The sequence below is a fragment of the Octodon degus genome, unplaced genomic scaffold, assembly GCF_000260255.1.
Source record: "Octodon degus isolate 3935 unplaced genomic scaffold, OctDeg1.0 scaffold00181, whole genome shotgun sequence".
Taxonomy (NCBI): domain Eukaryota; kingdom Metazoa; phylum Chordata; class Mammalia; order Rodentia; family Octodontidae; genus Octodon; species Octodon degus.
The window spans coordinates 2,814,898-2,839,250 of NW_004524757.1; the positions used below are offsets into that span (position 1 = coordinate 2,814,898).

At 42.3% G+C, this 24,353-nt stretch overlaps 1 protein-coding gene across 3 annotated transcripts in view; it reads left to right on the forward strand.

Moving 5' to 3' along the window:
* The window catches only part of Aff2 (AF4/FMR2 family member 2), a 546,136-nt gene extending 531,859 nt beyond the window's left edge, over positions 1–14,277 (forward strand). For all 3 annotated transcript variants that reach the window (XM_023703816.1, XM_023703817.1, XM_023703818.1), the window contains exons 19-20: positions 4,139–4,329; positions 10,021–14,277. In XM_023703816.1, coding sequence (XP_023559584.1) covers positions 4,139–4,329; positions 10,021–10,142 — 313 coding nt within the window. In that variant the 3' untranslated portion in view covers positions 10,143–14,277. The remainder of the gene's footprint in view (positions 1–4,138; positions 4,330–10,020) is intronic.
* Positions 14,278–24,353: the final 10,076 nt, after the last annotated feature.

Genomic DNA, 24,353 nt, shown 5'->3' on the forward strand with positions numbered 1-24,353 from the left:
CACGCAGCTGATGAAAGAATTTGAGGAGACAAGATGGAAAGGAAAAAGAAGGAGCTTTGGAGGAAAACATAGCTGCTGTCACATCTTGGATCTTTGGGGAAATTGTTGTGTGACCCTCAGGCAGAAGTGGAGCTTCTGTGAGACCGTGGCAGCAGAAACTTCCCTGTGGAATATCCTGAGCCCTTAGAGATAACACTGATGAAGCCCTGGGAAATATGCTTGACGCCCATTGGTGCTCAACACATGGTGGCTTAGTTGCTGACACAGTTATTGTTGGCATTGTAACCTCTTTAGTTGGATAACAGAAGGAATCCTTCCCCCTGACCTTCTGCAATCCTTGGTCTATGCTCACTTTTGGCACTTGATATTGTCAGAAAATAATGAACTTTGCTCTTCTTGTAAACATTTCTCTTCTAAAATAAGGAGCTAGTCATCTTTTAACCTGCAAAATATCTATTGTGTACCTACTGTGCATGAGAACTCTGCCAGGCTCTTTTCAAACACCTCCACCATCCTTGTCCTGCCCAGGCTGCTCCCTTTCTACTCTTCATACTACTCTCCATGTAGCAGATACTGAGCAAGGAATAGGGGAAATCCATTCCTGTTTTAAGTTGGTGTTCACTGAGTCCATATTATGTGCCAGGCACTGTTCTAGAGCTGGAGTATAGCGCAGGATAATAAAGACAAAACTCCATGCTCCCATTGAAATCACGTTCTGTTGAGGGAGAAACACAACTAAAAATAAGTGAACACTACATGATAGTAAAGGTCAGGGAGAAACTGAAGCAAAGAAGGAGGACAGAAAGGGATGCTTGAGGAGAGGGGAAAGAGCAGCTATCCAGTCTTGAACAAGCAAATTAGGAAATGATGGCAGTAAAGCACACCACGCAAACATCTGAGAGAAATGCATCCCAGGTAAGAAGACCGGGGTAAGGATCTGGTGAGCTGAAGGACAAGCAAGGGCTTAATGTGGCCACAGGGGAGCACAGTGCTTGCAGAATAAGTGGTGAGAAGTGTGTGCTTGACGGTGCTGTTCCCTGGCCTGTGGCTTGGATGTGTGTGGGAAAGGGCAAGATCTGTGAACAGAGCCATAGCAGAGAACAGTAGGGCTACCGCGATAGTGGTAAGGGCCAGCCTGCAGCTGCAGGGCATGCCATGGAGGAACTCGAGCTCCGCTGATGCCCTTTCCTTCCCACAGTCACAACCCCTTAGGCACAGTGTCAGTCTTTCACTTCCTGATTGCACTGTTCTGTGCACACCTGCACATCTGAGTGGCGGGTGATAGACCCTAGTCTGAGCACAGCAATGACCCCAAGCAAAACCTCTCTTTCTGCCTCTGTGGTTGAATATTTCAAAGAAAGAAAGAACTACATAGAAAAGAAAGCCACTCATAGCACTTAAGTGTAATAACGGGAAAAAAGTTTTTAATTGACATCCAATAATCATGTCCACTTATGAGATGCGGTGTAATGATTCCACACAGATAGCTGTTTAGTGATCAAATCAACTGCATGTTGTACTATGAATAACTACTATGAAGACAACAATATGCAAGGCATTAATCATTGTAACTGTCCTACTGACCTTTTTTGAAATTGTCTCATTGCTATTTCTTTCTCAATGAAAGTAATTTTAAAAGTGATCAAATCAAAGTAATCAAAATGTCCAACTTCTTAAATGCGTATCACTTTTTTTTCTACTGGGACCCTTCGAGCTCCTTTCTTGTAGCCTGAAGTAGCCATGGTTCTACTTCCTGTTTTATGATGTCACTTTTGTGTTTTGCTTCCATATATGAGTAGAAAAGGGCTTTTCAAAATATCTGAAGTAGAGAGGGGATTGGCTTGTCCTTATGATTTCTGGACATGATTGGAAATCACTGAATCAAGCTTCTGTTTTAGTCTAGAAAAAGTAAGGCTTAACAAAGGAAAGGGCTTGCTGAAGAGCAGTTTTGTGGCAGGGCTAACGCTAGAATCGAGGTCTATCTGGATTTCAGTACCACAGTCTCTTTTTTCAACATGTGTGGCACCTGACAGTGTTGTCACTTTCACTAGAGATTACAAATGAAGAAACATTCCTTTCTTGCCATAAATTTACATTTAGGACTTAATGACCACTTCTGGCAAAAAAGAAAGTAGCGTTCACAACTACGACACTAAAGAAACCCAGCCTTCCCTGCTTGTTTTGTCATTAGCAAGACTATTCTGTACCTTTCCTTGGGCATCTCCCCATCTTGCACCTACCTTGAGAAAAGAAAATATTTCTATCAATAAGTCAGAAAGTATCTCAGAAACCATAAGCATAGCAGGAAACCCTCATACGTTCTTAAATTAGGCAAGTACAGAGCAAGTGCAAGGATGCACTCTCCCTTGAGACCAGACTATACAGAAGATGCATTCTGTCAGCAGAAATGCTTCTTCCAGGCGCTGCTGTGGCCACAGGGATGGTGGCTGTGAATCTCTAGGAGAGCATTTCAGCTGTGATTGCTCCCTCTACACTCAGAGCTCCTCCATAGCACTGCATTGTGTGGGCATGTTGTGATTGCTGCTACTGCAAATCGGATGTGTGGCCTGCTTGTCAGGGTGTGCATCTTCTGAGAGCAGGTGTAGGCTCTGTGAAACACAGCCATCTTGGAAAATCTAGAGTTGCCAAGGACAGCTTCTGGTAAGAAGATGTGGGTTGGGGATGGCACAGGCCTCCCTGATGATGTGCTGGAGTGTAGGTAGGGTTCTTTCAAATATACAGACAGTGGGGATCACAAACACTGCCAGCAGGCCTTCCTTCCCTCCTTCCTCCTTCCTTCCTTCTTTCCCTCCTTCCTTTCCTCTTCCTTCCTTCTTTCTTTCTCTTCCTCCTCTTTAGTTCTCCCTTCTCTTTTCTTTCTTTCCTTTTTTTCAGGGAACAGTCTTGCTATGTTCCCCAGGTTCTGCTCAAACTCTGACCCTCAAACTCTCAGCCCAGCCTCTACAGTAGCTGGGACTATAGGCATGCACCCAGCCTCTCATTTCTTGTACTTCTTCAAAATGTCCCGTGTTAGAGTGGTCCATTTGCCTGGGAAATTTTTCAATGTGTGACTGAGGGAAGATAAATAGGATGAGGGGCACAGAGACCTTACTGCCATACCAGAGATGCCACTGATGCATTAAGGACAGTCCCTGGGAATGTCTACATTGGGCGGCGTAAGCCCAGGCCCTGGAAGAAAAATATTCCCTTGCTGCGTGCAGCCTGAAGGGAACTTCTTGTTACTAATGTTGAAGAATGCAATAAAAGTTTGCATCCAGACACTGGTAGTACCCACAGTAGGAAGTGTGAGGCCTTCTTTTTTCAGACTGGCATGCAAGTGAGCAGTCACCAATTGACATCCCATCTCTGTAGTGTGTCTTAAAGAATCCTAAAGAATTCTGTATTTTACAACTTCCCCAATACTGCTCTTTGGGGAGCTTTTAAGACTTGCACTCGCCTTACTGTGGTAACAGTATTTGGAACAAACTGTCATTGTGGTTTGTACAAAACACTTTGATAATAGACCAGTATTGCATATCAAGTGTTTTCTAACTGCCAGTAGCCATTCTGGCAACCAGTAGAGAAATCCTCATAGCTCTGAGCTGTCTCTTTCTCTCAATCATCACAATATTTGTTATATATATATTCAAAGTGATCACCATATATGTAGAGAGAATTAATGTCAAAGATTCACCTAGTATTCTCTGTGCTTGAAAATGAAAGCAGCAGTGTGCACGGGGCCCTCAGTAGCTGGCAGAGACAGTTGAGAACTTAAGTGTTTCAGGTTAGAAATGGCCCAGCACTGGAGTCCCGGCCTGGGTCATCAGAGGAGGCAGAGTGGAGGGGGTGAGGGTAACAAGCTCTCTCTACACCACAGTTTCTGGAGAAGGCCCTTCTCTATACCACAGTTTCTGGAGAAGGCCCTTGTGCAGACAAAGGTTGAACAATGTGCTCTGAGAAGAGCCACAAGGAGTGGAGACAACCTGCCCTCCAGTGGGTCTTCAAACCTGTTTGCCATGTCCAACTTTGCCCTGGTACACAGTATTCTTAGGAGATCCCAGTGTAAGCAGGGAGGCCTAGAAGCCTGCTGTCACTCTTCCTCTCAGCCTAACCAGCCACGTCTCTTTCCATTCTCCAGGACCACTCCTTCCCCAGTGTCTCTCAACAATGTCTCTCCCATCAACGCAGTGGGGAACTGCAACAATGGCCCTGTCACCATCCCGCAGCGCATTCACCACATGGCCGCCAGCCATGTCAACATCACTAGCAATGTGCTTCGCGGCTACGAGCACTGGGACATGGCTGACAAACTGACAAGGGAGAACAAAGGTATGCCTGTCCATGCCTCCCATGTGCCTTAGACCCTCACAGACTCACCTGTGCTTTGAAGGACTTGGAGTTCCTTTGGTGGCCTTCTGTCTTTCAATTTTTCTGATTTCCCAGGCTTAGATAAGAGAAAGTAGGCTTTGGGCTGATTCAGTGATCTATTTTGCAGAAAGAGTGAATAAAGCCTGCAATTTGATTCTCCCTTAATGGTTAAATGAATCTGAGCTGTGGTGTATATGCAAATAAATATTTCATATATTACTTAGTGACAGGGGCCAACAGAGAAACAGATGCAAAGGGATAAAGAATGATTTGCAAATTAATTAAGATCTGGTTGGCTTCTGTCAACTGTATTTTTTTTTTGGAAAGGTAAGGTTGAACTGAAGCTGTCGACCTTCATTATAATCATCAACTCTAGTTGAATGTTTGACGTTATAGCTTGCTTTTGGAAACAAAGACCAAGCTCAGCTAATATTTTGTGCACATCCACAGCTAGAATGAAGGATCAGGCCCCATTTATGGGAACATACGAAGTTTGCTACAAAAGAAAGAGGAGGATCCAGGTTCCCTAGAGCATGGGGCAGTGATCACTGGTGACTGTGCTGCTGTAGCCTTAACTGTCATTTGTGCTCACAATGAACAGTCACCATCCTAATGAAGTAATAATAAAAGCATGCTTTTGTCCTGGTCTCTCACCGGACTTAGCTAATTCTCGCCCAGTAGTCGCAAGGAACAGATGTGGGCCTTTGAAAATCAGACTATAAAGAGGTGACAAGCAGTATAGAGTAGTAGAACTTTCTGGCCCATTGTGATCAAAGCGGATTGGGGTGGCCTTGGGTGCTACTAGGTCTCAAGCAATTACATAGATTTCTGAGCATCAAGCTGAGGATACAGGCCACATATATGGAGTGGCCGTGTTCATGGGGTTGACTGAGAAAGAAGTACTAGATCCCTTGGCTAAATTCTTCTCCCAAGACCAGCCCCCATTCTCCCCAACATCCTCATATCCCAGGGAGCTCTCCTTCCCGTCCACTCAGGCCCTGAGTTTTCAGCCTGTTTCTCTTCCTCATCTCAACCTGCCAGTCTAGTGTTTAGGTTGCTTCTCCCAGGAGCCTGATCACGGATTGATACAAAACCTTCCCAACTCCTTCTTTTTTGTTACCCATTGCTATTGCATTGCTGAGCATGTGTGTCCAAACCCCCTAGAGTGGGAAGAATGCAGAGTTCACAGCCTGGAAATTTGAAGCCCGGATCATGCACTACCTGGACAGCCTTTGCTAGGTGCTTCAATCTGTGAACTGCTTCATGGCATCCATCTCTTTAATGGATATAATAGTGATGAAGATGTCAAACCAACCCAGGAAGGTGATAGAAATTAATGAAATAATATATGTAAAGCATGCAGTGTCAAACTTAGGTGCAAAGTAGAAATCCTAGAAATAGGTATTCTCTGTGTTAACCCATAGTATTATCTATCTGTGCAACTCAAAGATTCTCTGTACATCAAAGCACATTCCATAGTGTAAGACTTAAGCCCTCAGCCCAGCTATAAACTTATACCAACTTCTGAGAACATGTGCATGTGCTGCTACATGTGTTTGTTTTCCAGTTTTTATCCCATATGCTGCACTATTTGCTTATTTTTGTCTCATTTACCTTATGTGATAGATGAAGAAATTAAGGTTAAGTGAGGCTAAGAAAGACATCCATGGTAAAATAGCTCTTTATGTTTGTTAAAAGCAGGAATTGTATTTTTTTTCTTTTTCTTTCTTTTCTTTTTTTTTTCCTGGAACGGGGGATTGAACTCAGGCCCTCACGCTTGCCAAAGAAGCACTTATTCCACTGAGCCATCTCCCTGGCCCCAGGAATTGTATTTAAAAATACCTGATTCCAGAGTTTTCAATCTTAACTAATAGGCTACAGAGCCATTCTAGAAAACAGGATTAATAGCAGGGCCTCCAAGACCCTCAGTGTGATCCTGAGCCTCCAACTGGGCAATATGTAATTTTTGCCTTGTCCAGTTTTGTTTTTGTTTTTGTTTTTTTTTTGTTTTTTGTTTTTTTTTGGTACTTGAATTTGAACTCAGGACCTTGTGCCACTGAACTATCTCCCCAGCCCCTTGTCTGCTTTTCTATAAGTGTTTGGAAATCTAGAAGCAACTGGCCCAGACGAGGCCCATCTCGGGGTTCTAAGAATTGCAAGCAAAGCCAGAAACATTTTAAGATTTATCTAGCTTGTTTCTGTTCACATTTTCTGTCTTATTTTGTGTTAGTAATTGGAAGGCAGTTCAATGTTTCTAGATCCCCTTTATAATTACATCCATTTTCAAAATCTGTTAAAGTCATTCTTTCTAAATTGCCGAACTTTCAACACGCTGTCTGTGCTGATGTTGGGGCGAAATGGTGCTTGTCTTGTCACTAGCAGAGCCTATCAAAGAGGAGCTAAATTCTCTGCCTAATATTGAAATAAAGCAACTCTGTTGTTCTAGCAGAAAAGAGAGGAGTCCTGGGGAAGGGTCTACAGGGTATCCAGGGTCTCAGTACTAGATCGGACTTGTAGTGATCCACCTGTTTACAGATTCCCTGAGAGCTGGGATTTCGGGATGCATACCGCCACGCCCTGTCTCAATTGCAGTCTCAGTGTGCCCTGGGGGCGGGGCCGGCACTGCAGGCCCAGCGATAGAACTCCAGCCCCTGCGCCTGCTTGCAGGTGTTTTAGTATGCTGAGGTATTTGGCCAGCCCTGTACACATATCTCTGATCTGCCTAACTGTGGAGACACTTCTCACAATGCATTATGCAGAGAGATGAAGGAACAGAGGAGCTTCTCGTCTGATTCCCATCCGTATACCGTTGCAGGCAGCCATGTACTTGCACTGCTTCCAACCCAATGTGCCATGGACATGAATGACATTGGGTTCTCTCAGCAAAAGTGCGCCATCCCGACCCCTAGCTGCCCACCTGCAAAGCTGTAGCTCACTTTTGCACTCTGACCTGGTGCTCATTCAGGCCTTTGGGGCCGATGCCACCCTCTGACCTTGGATCTAGAAACCTCATTCCCTACCAGCCCCAACTGTGTGCACTAAGGCAGTCATTGAAATGATGACCTGAGTATGTGGTTAAGAATGCCACAGAGAGCTTTGGACAAAATAGCCAAGGAGTGCCCTGGCTCTTACGAAGGTTGCATTCGCTCTACACTAACTAGGTCCTTGCATACTTTTCCTTAGTATTGTATTACCTAAGAAAATATTTTGGATGCCAGAAATAATTTACCTCTTTGTCAGTAGAAATTCCTTTTATTGCCTAGTACAGGTTAAGAAGCATCACATAATCAAATGAAGTTGACACCTCGAGAAGGAGCCCATACGTTATACATAGCATGAAGAATAAATGCGTTATTTAGTGAGAAATCATTTGCTGAGCAATCAGGCATGGGCAACCCACTCGTGGAAGTTGCTTTCCAAGAAGGCAGAGGAGCGTCCTAACCACTTGAGCGCAAGCTCTGGCCCCAGCCCTGCCAGGACCCAGAGTGCTCACCCTCGGCTGGCACAGGCTTGTGGCTAAAGGCCGCTCCTTCCTCCCAGCAAAGGGGAAGCCAGAAAACCCTCTGCTAAGCAAGTGTCAGTCAAGCAAATTCTCAAGGAGAGGGGACACCTAGCTAGTTTTTAGCTATTATATCATGTTGCCCACATATACTCCTCTGTGTAGGGCAGACAGTCGCAGGCCCCAGTCACACAGGTGTGTAGCATAACCTCAGGGCTGTGTCCTTCTTCAGATCAGACAGAGGGACTCAGCTGGGCCCTCTGAACATTTATGTTCTGAGTGGGGGGAAGGTCATGGGACACATACTCTCAGGTCCCAGCCCAGCCCAAATGTAATCAGTAAGATGTGCTAAATCCAAGCTATCCAAGATATTTACTTAGCTTTGGACGCTGTTGGCTATAATTACTGTCCAGGTTAAGCAGTTTTATCTGCACTGTTACAAGAAAAATCAGTAAATTCAGTTCCCTGAAAAAACAAATAGGATTCACACTTCAACAATTTATGGAGTCACCAAAAACTCCATTAACTTATACATCGTGATAGCCATAAGGACTCTGTTGTGCATTCAGGATTCATTTTTTTTCTTCATTTTTTAATGTATTTTGTACAGGGTCTATAGGGTCTTACTACACTGCTCAGACTCTTAGTGATTCTGGGGTTTTCAGTCCCTAAATCACTGGGATTACCACGTCCATTGTCATCCATTGTCTCAGCTTGCCCCAGGGGCAGGGCCTGCAAAGCAGGGTAGGGATGGAGCCCCTGACCCCTGTGTCTGCCTAAGCAGGCGCTTTAATCTGCTGAGTTATCTGGCCAGCCCAAAGGATTCTTTTCTAAATATAAATTTATAATATATAAAAGCATAAATTTGTTAAATGCTATAAATATATTTAAGCACATTTATATATGTAATTTATGTGTGAATTTGAACTAGGCAGCTATATCTTATGCAAAAGTCTATATAAACATATGAGCAAATAGATTATATGTGTATATTATATAGGTATGTAATTATATGTGTGTGTGTGTGTGTGTGTACATTTAATGAACAACACACTTCCACAGGACAGTAATGTACCTTTGGAGTACACAGTCTGAGAAAGTATACAGTAAGCTGAGGGTCTAGTTTAGTGGGAGGCTTGCCTAGCATGTGTGAGGTCCTGAGTTCCATCCTCAGTACTTCCCAGAAGAAAACAAAAATAACATACAGTAGTAATGTTTCAAAACTTAGAGTAATTTTTTTTTTTTTTTTTTTTTGCGGAACCGGGGATTGAACTCAGGCCCTTGTGCTTGCCAGGGAATTGCTTATTCCACTGAGTCATCTCCCCGGCCTCAAATATAATTTAGGTTTTTTGTTTTTTTTTTTGTTTTTGTTTTTGTTTTTGTTTTTGGCGGAACCGGAGATTGAACTCAGGCCCTTGTGCTTGCCAGGGAAGTGTTTATTCCACTGAGCCATCTCCCAGGCCCCCTAAATTTTTCTTTTTTTTTTTTTTTTGGAGGAACCAGGGATTGAACTCAGGCCTTTGAGCTTGCCAAGGAAGTGCTTATTCCACTGAGCCATCTCCCCGGCGAATAAATTTAGTAATAGATTTAAATGAATTTTGTGTTTTCATTTGTCACAGTCTCATTATTCAGGCTGTATGATATTTACATCTCCATAAAGACTACCAGGGGTTGAAGAGATAGGTTGGTGGTCTAAGCAGCTGCCTGGCAGTCACAAGGACCCAGGTTCGATCCCCAGTTACCATATGCCGTGCTGGCCCCCGAACCCGAGGCACGCCCTGCTGGCCACTGAACCTGGCTATAGTGCTGCATGCCTATAATCCCTGCACTGGGGAGGCTGAGGCAGTAGGATCACTACAAGTCTGAGTTGCGTAGCGAGAACCTGTACCAAGTAAATAAATATTTTTAAAATAAATAATAAAAAAATAAAGACTACCATGATAGTGCTTGCCATGCAAGTGGACTTTGGTGCCCTCAGATGGACTCTACAAATTTGTGTTGGATGGAGGGAGGGAGGGAAGGACGGGTGGATGAACAGATGGACAGCTGAATGAATTTCCCAATGTCTCTATGCCACCTCAAGGCAGCTTCTTAATGTGGTGCATATTTTCATGACAATGAAAAGCCTGACCAAAGACTCTTCTGTTTTTCAGAATTCTTTGGCGATCTGGACACACTAATGGGGCCTCTGACTCAGCACAGCAGCATGACCAATCTTGTCCGCTATGTTCGCCAGGGACTGTGTTGGCTCCGCATCGATGCCCATTTGTTGTAGTGGGTGCTCGCTCATCTCTAGCATCACCACCCATCACTCTACCTCTACCAGCGCACTGACGGTCACTGGTGGAACTCCATTCACTTGGGAAAGTTCTCTTTGGTTATGTTTTTTTTTATGCTTCTTTTGATATCTGTGAAAAGCTGAAGTCATTGTAAGTGGACACTACAACTTGGGAGCAGTGTATGTTTTATTATTTTTTCAGTATTTGATATGTTTTTCTTAGATCCCAGCATCTTTTTGTGCTTCATGGAATGATAGTCCCTACATTATTATTTTCAGTCCACACTACCCAAAACAAAGAATGAGAAGCACACGTAATGAAAACAGGTTCCTAAGAAATGAAACAAATGGTCTTATTGTAGATGAGAACTTAGATACAAGGGACCTGCCAAGATTTGCGGCAATAGTCAGCCGCAAGCTCTACTCCTATGTCCAGAAAAGAATGTGTTTAAGAATCCACTGTTAAACTTTTGTGGTTCCCAACAGATTCAATCTTCAGGTGAGAATTCTTATTGTCAAAATCCACTGGATAGATGCTGTAGCAAGACCATATCAAGAAATACAAGGGCATAGCAATACTGCTCTTGAAATGATGCTATGCCTTGCAACCAGAAGACTTTTTTTCTTAGCAGATTGTTCCTTATTTACTTCTTCTTCTTCTTCTTTTTTTTAGATTTTAATGTTATGAAGGAGGGATGACCTTTATTTTGACAACTTTAAAGCATCAGCTGTATTAACAGTGTTTGAATTCCATGATTTAAAGTTTAAATCCTCATGGAGATCTTCTGTGTGCTAAGCTCTTCTTTAGAGGCAAAGTTTGGTGGTTGCATGCCTTAGTAACCAATTGCCAGTCTTTCCTGCGAGATAAGAGAGGTCCGGAAAGTGTCCGGCGTGGAATTCACACATCTGCCTACTTTGTAGTCAGTGGCATGTTGGTAACTAGCTGGACTCTTAAGCTGTATCTTGCTCAAATCTATGGAAAGAAAGTCGAATTATCACTGCTGGAAAATAATAATACACAATTTTCTTTCTAGTGGTTTTAAAATTGGACTTCCCCAATTATGGTCCACATTTTCTATTTTCAGAGTTTCTTGTACTCTCCTTTCATTTTTCCTCATATCTTTTTTTCTTTACTTTCCTTTTTTCTGACTCATTAGCTTTTGATTGAAACATCATCACTGATTTTTTTAAATTTATGTTGCTATGGTCATGTACATACAAAGTCCAAAGAAAACTCCTAACTGTAAGTAGTAGCTAACCCTAAAACAATGTGATTCTTGGGGTAATGCTTCACCCTGTGGGGCTTTGAAAGAGCCCCAGTGATTGGGAACAGCTCACCTAATTTGGAGACCTTTTCCTATCAGTTACAACTGTCTCCCCTCCTTATGGTTCCCTACTTTCATCTCTGTCCCTAAGCACCACCATGTAAATATCATCTTTGCTGTTCCAGCTCACCAGAAGCATCCCCCACTTGTAGGAAACACTATCAATACATTAATTACTTGTAATTACCTGCTGGCACATAATTCCATGTAGCTTTTAATCTGCTGAGTTATTGAATTCTGTTCACTGAGATATGACCAGATAAATAATAGATATGCACATGAAAAATGCAAACTTGTATGATTTTCAAGCAAGTCATGCAGGTCTATGATAAAAACAGCAGGTGATCACTCTGCACTCTCATTGTCAAGGTTAGATATATTCCAGTTGCAAAAAGAGCCAGACTTGAGCTGTGCTCTGGTCATCTTTGAGTTTAAGGCCCTTTGTTGTATAATAAGGTTATGGAAGTTGTACTCCAATGGCTGAGACCATGCTGTTAATATGGCTGATGGGAGTGTTGCAGCAGCTGAACCCTGCACTTTTGAGACTCCCAATGTAGTTGAGATTCACATTTACAGTCTCAACAACACTTGAATACACATGCGCACATACATACACACACATGAGCACATACAGATGAAGCCAGAAAGAATCTTTTCTGAGCCTCTTGGAGGAAGATATTCATATGAGAGTCTGAACACCCAAGGCGGGTGTGACATATCAAAATTAAGCTGATGACTTTGCAGTGACTCAAGCTCTCTGGTTTCCATAGCTGACCAGGTGGAGCGCCTGGCTGTTACTTTCTCATGAAACCCACTGGCTTGACTTGTAAGCTAAACCTAGACCATGATCCTATTGTATCATGGATTTAGGACCTGATTCTTCTTGAAATTCCAAATCTCTGCAAACTAGACACTAGAATGCTAAGGGCAGTTTCCCAGGGAAACGAGCATAGTGCCTCACAGACGAAAGACTTGCAGCTCTAGTTTCAGTAACTTGTTACATCTACTTACACACAGCAGGGAGGTGAGAGGAGTCTCTGCCATCTCTGGTGGCTGAGTGTAAAGTGTGTGCTAAGTCACTAGCACAGTTATCAAATCTGACAGCCAAGCTCTGACTCACCACCTGATTATTTAGTAGGACCATTTTTAAAGCAGCTTAGAAACCAATTAAACATGGAGAATGGATTTCCTTCCTATCCCTGGAGATGAGACATCTCAGTTTCATGATGAAGGATTGTTGCTGTTTTCTAGGTTCTCTGTTCATCACGTGATAAATGGTGATATGTGTTGTGGGTGTGCAGCTATTTGAGGGATGAGGGATTAAGACATTTTGTCACATGAATCTTTTCAGCATACCTGCTTGTGGGAGGGACACAGGACATATGGATAACAGTGAGATACCCTGATGGAGGCTTGGTGAAACACATCGCAAGAAGCGTGTGGAGGTAGGGTAATGGGCAGAGCAATGGGCTTCTGTCTCTACCTGAACAAAGATGAACAATCTCAGCCCTGCCACATGACCCAGGTAGGGCCACCGCTATGCCTTCATTTCTCACCCAAGCTCCAACCACAGAAAGTCTGACAAGTTTGTGTTATGATGTTGGCTTGGCATTATATTTTTAATTAGCTTTGGATTTTTTAGTGGTTTTGTCATATTACTGTCTGAGTTTGGTAGGTAGGATTAATTTGAAAAGACTTTAGTAGTGTGGTCCTTGGGGTAGACTTTAGCTATAAGCATGTTGTTAGCCAGCCTATAGACTGTTAATTGCTTAATAATCTCACTGGGAAAGTACTAGTAGTTTTATATTTGGGTGACGTAATTGGAAAAGGAGATTAGCTCTTGTTACTTTGAGAATCTTGAGGTTGGGATGCACTGTCTTCCTGCATGATGAGAGGAAAAGATCCAAACAGTTGCTCAGTAACCAAGTTGCAACATTAGAAGCCACTGGCTGAAATGCATTTTGTTGAACTTCCAAATGGATGCCTTTTCATTTGGACTGTACACTGCTGAGTGCATTGGATTTGCTCTGCACCGGAAGGATACTTGTTCTGTGGCAGCTTTCCTGAAGGTGTCTAAATTTCATTTTCTTCTACTCAGATTTGCATCTCAGAGGTTGATGTTGGAGTTTGAAGTTGGAAAGCAATTCTGAAGGCAGACTCAGTTGAGTTGCGAGGGTGAAGCCCTCACGTACTTCTGAACAGATGTAATGAAATTCACCTGCATGAGTTGGTGGGTGGGAGAACCAAACTGGATTGCTGGGTAGGACTACTCAGTAAAGGAATGAACTCATTACTTAGAGAGGCATCACTATCCCCATTGAGAAAAATGTGTGGCCAGATGAGATAGCTACACAATATAAACAAGTTGGCTGATTCAGCGCTCCCCAATTCAATTTTGTGGGGAAAAAGTATTGAGCCAGTTGTCAGTGTTCTGTTACAAAACTGACAAACTGAATTCTTTGTCGTCGTTGTTATCGTTATTGTTGTTGTTGTTGTTGTTGTTTCTCATTTCCACTTGCACAGCCTTATTCTCATAATTAAACTCTGACTCATTTTCTCTTTGGTGTTTGCAAACTCCAACAACAGAAATGGCATCTGTGTATTGGTAATCAGCATTCACCCTGGCAGGAGACTAATCAGATAGACTCGTCTCAGACATTAGTCCTATCATCTGATAGTTCCAGGAAAAGAAAACATGATAATTCCCTTGCCATTCTCCTCCTCCCAAATCCAGAAGCCCTCTTTACCAAGAGCATCACATTTTTCTCTGTAATCTATTGACTAAAAGAAAATTGTTGTGGGGAAAGTGGAGGGGGCGTGTGGGTGGAGGGTGGAGGGTGGGGAAGCCCCCAGAGGCCACACTGCAGTTCATTCCCCTTCCTGCTTCTGACATGAGGTGTTAAAGAATCATTCATAGTGCTCACGCTGGGTTAGGGGACACTGAACTGCTTTTCGGATCCATGACCAATCATCATTCTTCTGAGAGTGGAGCTTTGCTGTTTCATTAACTGTGCAGTGTAGACTAATGGTGTTTAATAAAAATCATTCAAAATTTCAAACTCCTTTGCCAGTGACCTCAATTTTGTTGGCTCTTTGCTTTGCATCAGACTTTGAGGAGGGAAGCGGGGAGCAAAGGAAGCCTGCTGGCAGGCCCAGGCAAGACTCTGCAGCAGATGCTGTGCAGCTGGGGAAGCCTCCGAAGAGTGCCCCAGGGGCTGCTTTCAGCTGGGAAGACCTTGTTCCCATTGGGGATCCTTGCTCTCCCTCCTCCCCAGCAGAAAGCCAGCTGCCTCATCAGTTGCTTTACCTATTTTGTTTTCTCCTGCACTACTTGTGTGGCTACAAAACAAGAGAAGTGTCTCTGAAAGTAGCCCAGGGTACTGACAGTGGCAACATGGAGCCAGCTGCACCCTAGAGGGCTTTGCCCTACTTTGATCCTGCGGGGCCTGTAACATTGAAGGAGAAGGAATCGCTGGGCAAGAACCAAGTTGGAGAGATCCCAGGAAACTGGTTGGTGCCATACTGTGCAGACTTTTGGTCAGCTTGGCAAGCCACCAGTGGTGTGCTGGTAAACTGTTTAGCAACCAGCTCTCTGAGAACACAAAACCTGGTTTGTAGCATTTGCCCATTTGCATGGTGTAAATACTCTCATCATGGGTGATTTCTGACTGCCAATTACAACATCATCGTTGAACACATGATTGATGGAAGATGCACACCAGTGCTCTGTGTGAGCTGGGCCAGCTAAACACACCATTCGCTGCAGCCATTAAAAGAGGGTTCATGGTTCCCACATCTGTTCATGTGGACACAGCCACTTCATACACTTCAGTGACTAGAACTATCAAATCTTTTTCAAATTTCAATCAGTCAGTCTTCTGTGAGTGTAAGTTGTTTATGGTGAGGACCTGCAGCTATGGGCTCTTTTGGAAGCCTGGGTTTAAGTAGCCCGCATACAAAAAGGATGAAACTTGCTGAAGCTGATGAGATACATGGACCGGTGGTGGAGGCCTCAGTCTCACAGTGTACATACAGGTAAAATGCAAGTGAGATAACACTCAGCAAATTCTAATGGCTGTTTCTTTAAAGGATAGATAAGTGCTTCTGTTACTGTGGTCATTAACATTTTGTTTTAAATTTCCAAGTGATATTTCCAACTTCTAAGTGTAACTTGGATAGTTGCAAAGTCTCTGGAAAGCATAGCACAATCCAAATTTTCTGTGTTTTATCTCATAATACAGAAACCCAGTAATTGCCTAATCTCCACATTGTTGTTCATAGGTTTTTAGGGGTTTTCTTTTTGAAGGAGTAGGGGTATTGACATTTCTTAACATTTGTTTCTCATTAAAAGTATTTGATTACTATCTTAGTGCTGAACTCCAGCCACAGTTTATCCTGTATCAGTTTCAGGATGAATATTCAGAAATGACATAATGAATATTCAGAAACGATTGTCCCAACTAAAACAATTCCTTTCCATGCAATGTGAAGGGAACTAAAATCACTAACAAGCAGGCATAATCTATATTTCTCTGAGAGAATGCATCTTTCATTAAACACACACATGCACACACACACACACACACACACACACACACACACACATTTTGTTAAAGTTCCTCATCATAAATCAGTTTGGTAGTAGAACAGAAGCCTCAGAGACTCTCTTCTGGACCTGTGCATCTTCTACAATTAATAAGAGATTCATATCTGGAACAGCTGAAGAATTTGCCCTATAATCTTACTTTTCTTTAAGCATCTGCATTTCTATCTGGGCCTGTGTCTACTAGGAATATTAACCCTGGAGGAGATCCATATCTTACTCCTCATCCTGGCCTTTCTGTCTTTTGCCTCTGTGGTTCTTTCTGTGGCTTACACAGTGGCTGAGTTTAAGGATCTGTCCCTTCCTGGTTTTCCTGCAACATTTGTCATTCATTCCTGGAGAATGGTAACATTGGGGTCTGGTGCAATTCATATTATATTACACTTATGCAGGGACTCTGTGTCCCCCATACCTCCAGACAGTTGACCGATCTTCATGACTACAAAGAACTAGAAATGTGGTTAACATCATCTGGCGCATCCCCTATTGCAAAACCATGCTTGGTAATCAATCATGTTCTCCCATGAATACTACAAATGAGAATGATTCTGTCTTGAGACAATTTGTCAAATAGTTTTCCTCCTGGATGATTCTAGTCTCTTGGTATTTTAGAAAGAAATGTCTGAGATGAAATCCTTTGCGTTTACACAATTCTAAAAATTGGTGTTTTTATTCCTATTTTCATCAGAGCAGTGTTTCTGAAGACTGATGTAGTGCTGTCTTCAATAAAATCACTATGTTAAATGTGAGCCTTCTAGAGATACCATGCTCAGAAATGTTCCTTGGGATCACAAGACACCTAAAATTCTCCCCTTTACTCTCTTCTTTAGATGTGTATTTTTAGGATCCCCCAAAGAATGACTTTTCTGTTCTTGTGCTGGTGGCTGTGGCTGTGGTTGTCCTCTCTGTTTCTCTCTCTCTCTCTCTCTCTCTCTCTCTCTCTCTCTCTCTCTCTCTCTCCCGCCCCCCTCCTCCCTCTGGTATTCTTTCTCTTTAAAACAATTAATATTTGAATTAAATGTGAGCTTCTGAATTGTACTTGTTTGTGCTTTTGAGACCTAAATTAATAAAAAAATAAATAGATGTGTCCTGATTTAGCACATGCCTCCTGGAAAGGCATGCTGTATTACAAAACCATAATATAATAACTGCATTATTACATGGCAGTATAAATAGTAGTCTGTTGAATTCATTTGTCCAATTGTATCACATTGTGAAGCAGTGTTTTGAACTTTGCTACATCATTTTGGAGCAAGTGGAGTGGTTGCAGGCAGAGGAGAAAGTGCTTGGATCAGATATTTCAGTGAACTTTAGTTGGAAACCTGGTAATAGTAAAAACCTTCAGATGTTGTTGTAACCATTGTAAATATGAACAAGAAATCTTTGTTCAAGAAATTTCCCAGAGCATTTCAGCCAAGACTTTTAAGTTCATCATCCTTTTTTCTTTTCCTTTTTTCCCTTTGTTTTTCTTGGAAGGGGTGTGTTTTTTTATGATTTGCCTGAAGAAATATTTTGAATACCCTAGGTTATTTCTGTTTATTTCCCCCTTTCCTCTTTTTTTCCCTGCTTCCATCTCACCCCTCATTCCCCGTCTCTCTTTAAAATGCTGAAATCTAGAGTCTCTGGTAAAGCTGCATTAGGCCAGGCTATAGGCCAGCTGGACAGTAAGCCCTACTCTGATGGATTCTTGAAGGAGAACACTCTGTTTTCATGGGTCCTTCCACCAAGACACCAAGGAGCAGAGATAGTTTTTTTGCAGAGTGGTGCCTGCCTAATAGCCTGGGAGATTAATGCAGTTTAGTGTATGACTCTACCTATTTTCCAGTAACTTGATAGAGACTTGCAAAATACCCCTGGGAGCTGTCAGGAGTATCTTCTGCCTGGTCTATAATGTATTTGTCTGCTTTGTATCAAAAGGCACATCGTGTCTTGTGTGCTCATTTGAGTATTTCTTAACATTCCCATTGACCTGTATATAAGAACCAGAAAGATAGTCTCAACACGTTGTAAATGAAGATATGAGTCTATAACCTTTCTCTTGTTCTTGGGGAAAAAAAGACATTCTCATGCATATTTTAGACAGGAACTGTATATTTAAGTGTCATGGAAAATATTTATTGACCAGGATACAAATGGGAATTTAATTGTCAACATATGCTGTGTGTTTGTGTGTGTGTGTGTGTGTGCTCACCAACACCATGTTGCTGAACCACTGTGGCAAGTTGAATACATTGTTTGTGGTTAGCATGGGCACATGTGTGTACTGGTGCCATATGTCTGGCTTGCTGTCTTTCATGGGATTTTAGCTCTCCCTTGCTGAAAAACATTGTTTTACAGTTTCAGGAAGCCATGGTTACATTGCTGTGTGAATGCAGTAACTGGAAACGAAACCATCTTTCTTCTTGGGAGTTTGCGCCATAACATCATGGCTCAGTCACATAGATTTCATTGCTCTTTGAGAGGAAATTGAATCTGCTCAAATCCAACTGAGCTTCCAAGAGGAAATTGTAGGTTGAGATGTAGGGAAGGAAAGATGAAGGTGACCTCAGCCACCACAGCGCAGAGTGAGCTGAGTTGGGCCCTCAGGGTCAGAATAGGCTCCACCCAAGCTGCCAGTCACTGCCCTGGGACCCATGTCTGGCCTGGGCTCCCTACACAGAAACAGAACAGCAGAAGCAACAGCGACAGCTGGCCCTGGCTCCTGAGGAGAAAATTCTGGAGACCCTATCCCCATCCTAGGAAGACTCTTCCACACTGGTGGCACCCCAGGCGGCTGTCAAAACCCAATGATCACTCAGAAAGTGCCCCCTTCACTTTAGCATAACCCAATGAGTCTTTTGAACCACTTCTTAGGTGCAGATTTCCAATATTCTTCTTCACTGTAGCTCCACCAGCTGTCGCTGTTCTTAATATGCATGCTTATCTAGTCAAAATTACAGTCAGTTCGGATGTTCTGTATAGGCCCTTCTAACTGTTTTAACATCAATCAGTTAATGAAATGGTATCTGGTTTGTAAAAACTGGTTTCATGTGCTTTATATGTATAAAACTCTATCTGCCTGTGTGGCTTTGCATTTCAAATGTGTGGCGCACAAGCGTTTTGTTGGTGCTTTGTTCTCAGTACAGTAACTCTGTGTACAAACATTTTAATGTGGTTTTATTGTTTTGCAACAAGATGTCTGTAAAAATGTTATTGGCTGAGCTGGTGTGTTGGTTTCACTCATAGAGCCATTAACTATACTGCCAATGCGTTGAATTATTTAAAAATGCAAAATAAAATTTTTATGAAAACCTCATTTTAGACATGTAGATTATTCTGCTTACTTTCTCAGCAATACCTTGTTACCACCTCTTTTGCATTATAATACATAGCCAGTGGCCTCCCCCCAACAGCTGTGAAATGGAGGGCAATATAGAAAATAATGCTCATAATGCCAACTCATTGTATAAGAGAGTGAGATCGTTGGACCATCATTCAAAACCCTTTTAAAGAAAAACTGTAAAGTGTTTGGTTATGTGGATTACCAATACATGGAACAACAACAACAAAAGCTTGGAAAATCTAAGAACAAGCCATATTCACCAAGAGTAGAGACAGGGGAAATGATAAAGCTAGTCTCACATCTTGAACGCACAGCTGACCGCTGACTGTGTCCATTTACTCCAAGAGCACACAGCTGCTAGCCTGAGAGGGCAGTGTCCTCATTGATTTCAGGTCACGATAATGATTTGAAGCCATCAGGAAAAGGTTAAGTCATCCTAACCATACTCTTTATATTGAGGCAGAAACATGTGCCATCTATTTTAGAACTATTTTCATTAAAATGTTAAACATTTCCTAGACAGTTAAAGAGCAGATTTCGAAAAATTTCATCTTTACGAATTATGGTGTCCAACCATGTGAAAGGAGGAATTGCAATGCTGAGCCGATACAACACAAAACACCTGTCAGCAAATACAACATTAGCCATCAGCCTGGTTGAATTTTCCATGGTCAAATGAGCTGTACTTGGTTTAGCCAGATATTTGGACACTACAGAAGCATAATCATATTGCAGTTGTGAACTCTGATGGAGCCCACTATAGTTAAAAGTGAAACATATAACCAGTCAGAATTTTGACTCCTTTCCAAGGTTTGAAGCAGACAATATTGATAAATATGAAAATTTTTCTTATGAGCTAATGAAAATTGTTGATCTGGGACCATAGACCCAAATGAATTATATACCTCTGTTTTAAAGCAAACACATCACTTTCCACTTCCCTCTAAAACATAGATGCATAAATTATGATGGCATGTGCGCATGTACACAGAGACCAAGGATGACAGAGCTAGGCCATTATGAGCTTGGTGAGTGCACTACTAATCAGGCATTATGGTACTCTTTTATATGTTAATGCCTGTTATGCTCATAGCGGCCCTACCAGGTAGGCACTAGTGTGTCTCTGTCAGGTAGATAAAGCCATGGAGACACAAAGAGGATAAGGAGCATCCTGAGGAACACATAGCCAGACATGAGTCGGACATGGCCCCAAAGGACTGGAACTTGACCTTCACCTTCTACTGCTTCTCCCTGTCGTTAACAATACTCTGGTGTGTAACATTCATCATTTGAATTTTAGAAAAGAAAGTTTAAAGGGCCCCTGACAACTCAAGAGGTGAAGTCCTTGGAGTCCTTCCAGAAGTTTCTAAAGGAAAAGCATTGAGTCTGCCTTTCAAAAATATTGTTTTCCATGAATAATGGCATTCAGGGACAGGAGACAGCTGCTCTGGAAAGGTTCAGTGAGATGTGTCCCCTCATGTGTAGAAGCAGCAAACACAAGATAATGTGGTGCCACCTTTCTGATTTGTTATCCCACAGAGGTTGGGATGATGATCAGCTCATGCTTTAATATCAGTTTGCTTTGAAGACCAGCCCAGTCCTGGCTTAGCTTCTGCTCCAGTGGAGTGAGGTTGGATTTGAAGATTTGAGTTGGGATTTTAGAGCAGGTTCTCCCTGCCTGACTTAAGCAAATCGTGTAACATTTCTGTGCTCCACTTTCTACATCTGCAAAATAGAATTGGTATCAGCCTTTTTTTCTGGTACTCAAAGAAGAGCAAGATGTTATACATAGCATTTTTTTACATCCTATGCTCCACTCTTTCCTCTGAGATACTATGATTGTTAAGACAAGGAGTCTTATTTCTCTAAGAATAGAAGAGTAGCAAGGGTAACTTCAAGGTTGTAATTGAAGCACAGCATATGCCACAAGTGAGTAGGATGTGGCTGGTGTGGTGCATAGAAGGCTAGGAAGACAGAGAGTCTCATGCTTTGCAGAGAGCATGTTTAATTTTGTAAGTTTCTCTAAGACACATGCTCTGGGCTTAAGTGGAGTCTTTTGCTCTCGCTCCACCTTTTGTTATAGGGAAAAAGGTTTATTTGTGAAGTAAGAGGGGTCAATGCAGTTGGCAAGGGGAATTTTGCCAGCAAGTTTCAAGTATAGTCATTTGCAATTGGCACGTGTTCCCATGGTCCTTTGTAATTATGCAGGTCATGAGTTGGGTGTCTACTAGAGTCGACAGTCACACACAATTTACTGTGTGACTTTGAGAAGCAAATGAGTGGCAGGAGATGACTTGCAGTCCCCATCTCTTCATTCCTATGATGCTCCACTCTAAGGATATACCACTGAGGCTTTTAAAAATGCAAATACTGCTCTGAGCCCAAAGATTATGAGTCCAGTGGTCTGGGTCAGAGGTATCTGACACCAGTATCTCGTAATGCTCCTTTGTTGGTTCTCATGTAAAACCAGGATGAAGAACTACTGTTTTAGGCTTCTCAGAGAGAAAGCCTAGCAACACATTTATTCCACTCACCTTCCTGAAGGAGCAAAACAAAATGCCATTCTTTCACTGTAAAGAAAACATTCTATGAGAACCCAAGTATGTTCTTCTCTGAGCTTTCATGCTTTTGCAACTGTCTGAGAATTTTACTTCACTCAAATCACCACTCACTTGAAAGTACTCTTATTTCCTAAATACAAATTCTCTGAATAAGGCCAGGGATGCCACGGGGACCCAGGAAGAGAGATGCAGCTCTCTGGAGACATTCTCTTGGGTAACGTTGGAAGTGAAGGGATGCTGATGATGATCTGAGATCGCCCCACAGTCCCAACCCTCAGGACAGAGCAATGACTCAGTGAATAGAAAAGAAGCTTTTCTTATACAAATTTGCATAGAAAACAACTCCCTATGTCCTTGTTCTGCTGAGTTATTTGCAGAATATAATGATATAGGAGAACATATGCAACTCCCATTCTGCTAGATGTCAAATATGTCCAGTTCATATTCCTTGAAGTTAAAGAATGAATTCTAAAGAAAAATGGAGGTTATGAGTAGGAAAATTTATTGGAGAATGAGAATGGGAAACATACAAGCCACACAACCAAGCCCTGGGTTTGATTCCCAGCACAATCAATCAATCAACCGGTATCATCTTTGCCCCATTCTATAAAAGTATAGAGGTTTCAACCATGGAATCCCTTCTCCACAAGAAATCTTTCTGACAGCTTTACAGAAAAAAATCAATGTGCAACTGTTTGGTTCAAGCAGAAGCAGAAGACAGGAGTTCTTTCTGCTGTCTCCTTGCCCTGCCTCCCACGTGCATTCAGATGACCCAGTTAAGTACAGTCTGAGGAACTACACTGGTAGCACTGGTCATTCATTTGGCTTTCACTATGTAAGTCACTTGATGGAATGCCTTTGAAAATTGCTTCTAGCAGAATCAGTCACAAAAGCAAGTCAAATTAAGCAAGTAGGAGCAGATTTGTTACAAAATTATAGATGGAGATGCTGTATTTATAGAAATTAATTTCTGGCATAAATAAAAACTATTAAAAATGAGGAAAAAAAAAGAATGGGAAATAGGAATAGCTCCTGAAAGACAGAAGTTCCAATTGGGTTGCCAATGTGCCCAATTGTCTGAGCAAATTTCATAGAGCAAAGTCATGAGGAGTAGGTACAATGTGGGTCAAATTAAAATAGAACAATAACAGTACAAGTATAGCCATTAGGTAATATAGATCTAATAATACCAAGGTCATATGGATGACATCATTAACCTTGGTCAATAATCTATAATCTTATTTTTATCTTTGGTTTTAGTCTGAAAAATCTCAAATGGGTGGGGCCAATAATTTCAAACTTCCTTAAGGAAGTATATAAATCTGGCATTGTGACTTTAATTCTCTTCAGTTGTGTCTCCAGACAGTTTTAGTTGTGTTCTCATCTTCTGCACTGACTCCTTCATGGTCCTAGCCCTGTGATCACCTACAGTATTTCTATCTAATTTAGATGCCTATCCTAATAGCACTATGGACTAAGCAGAGAGGGAAAAGCTTTCTGTGGCCTGTCCAGTGTCAAATACCTGTTAATTCATGGTCTCTGTGCATGGCTCTTTAAATTGGTCTTCCCAGCAGGCTAGCAGTGGTTGAATCAAAAGCCCTTTGTAATCAAAGTCAAAGTTTTTCCAATCTAATTGTTTTAAACATAACCACAAATAAGCAGATTTTGTCCATTCAGAACCTGCTTGCTACACAGATCCCATGAAACTGAGTCCAACATCTGAACAAACTGGGGCCTATAAAGACCCCAAATCACAATGGACTTCAGAGGTACCTGACCCAGAGATCCCCTGTTGTACAACTGAGTGACAGCTCTTAGATGTGTGAACCTATTCTCTGTCCCCTTTCTCCAGTAGTTCTTCTTGCTCTCCTCTCTTTCCAGTGGGGCACTCCATACCCAAACTCTGGAAGGTCTCATCCTGTGGAGTACTTTGGAGACATTGGCTGGGGCATGTATGAGACGAATGTGCAGAGATAAGAGACTTTCGGAGCCACAGGCCCCATGCCTCCCATAATGCATGGTTAGAGATCAAAAGTTAGCGGGCAGGGCCATGTGTCCAGTAGAAACAAATACATTGTTCTAAGGAATGAGTTCTCTGGCTTTCGTCTTCTGTGCACTCCACCTTATCGTTCAGATGGGTCCCGAGGTCATTCATCTAACAGGCCATCCTGACCCTCCCCTGTCCTTCCCCTGCCCCCTATATCAGTTCCTACCCACTTACCCTTCCTTTTTCTTTTATCTTTGTTCCCTAGTTCTACCAATAAAAAGTCATAGGCTTCAGTTTGGGATTGTCTTTATCAGACTCTCCCACTGAGTGTGTTTCAGTTAATAGCAGCCCCTCTGGGATCTCTTGGAGTATGGATTGGACATTGACTCTGAGTAATCTTTGAGTGATCT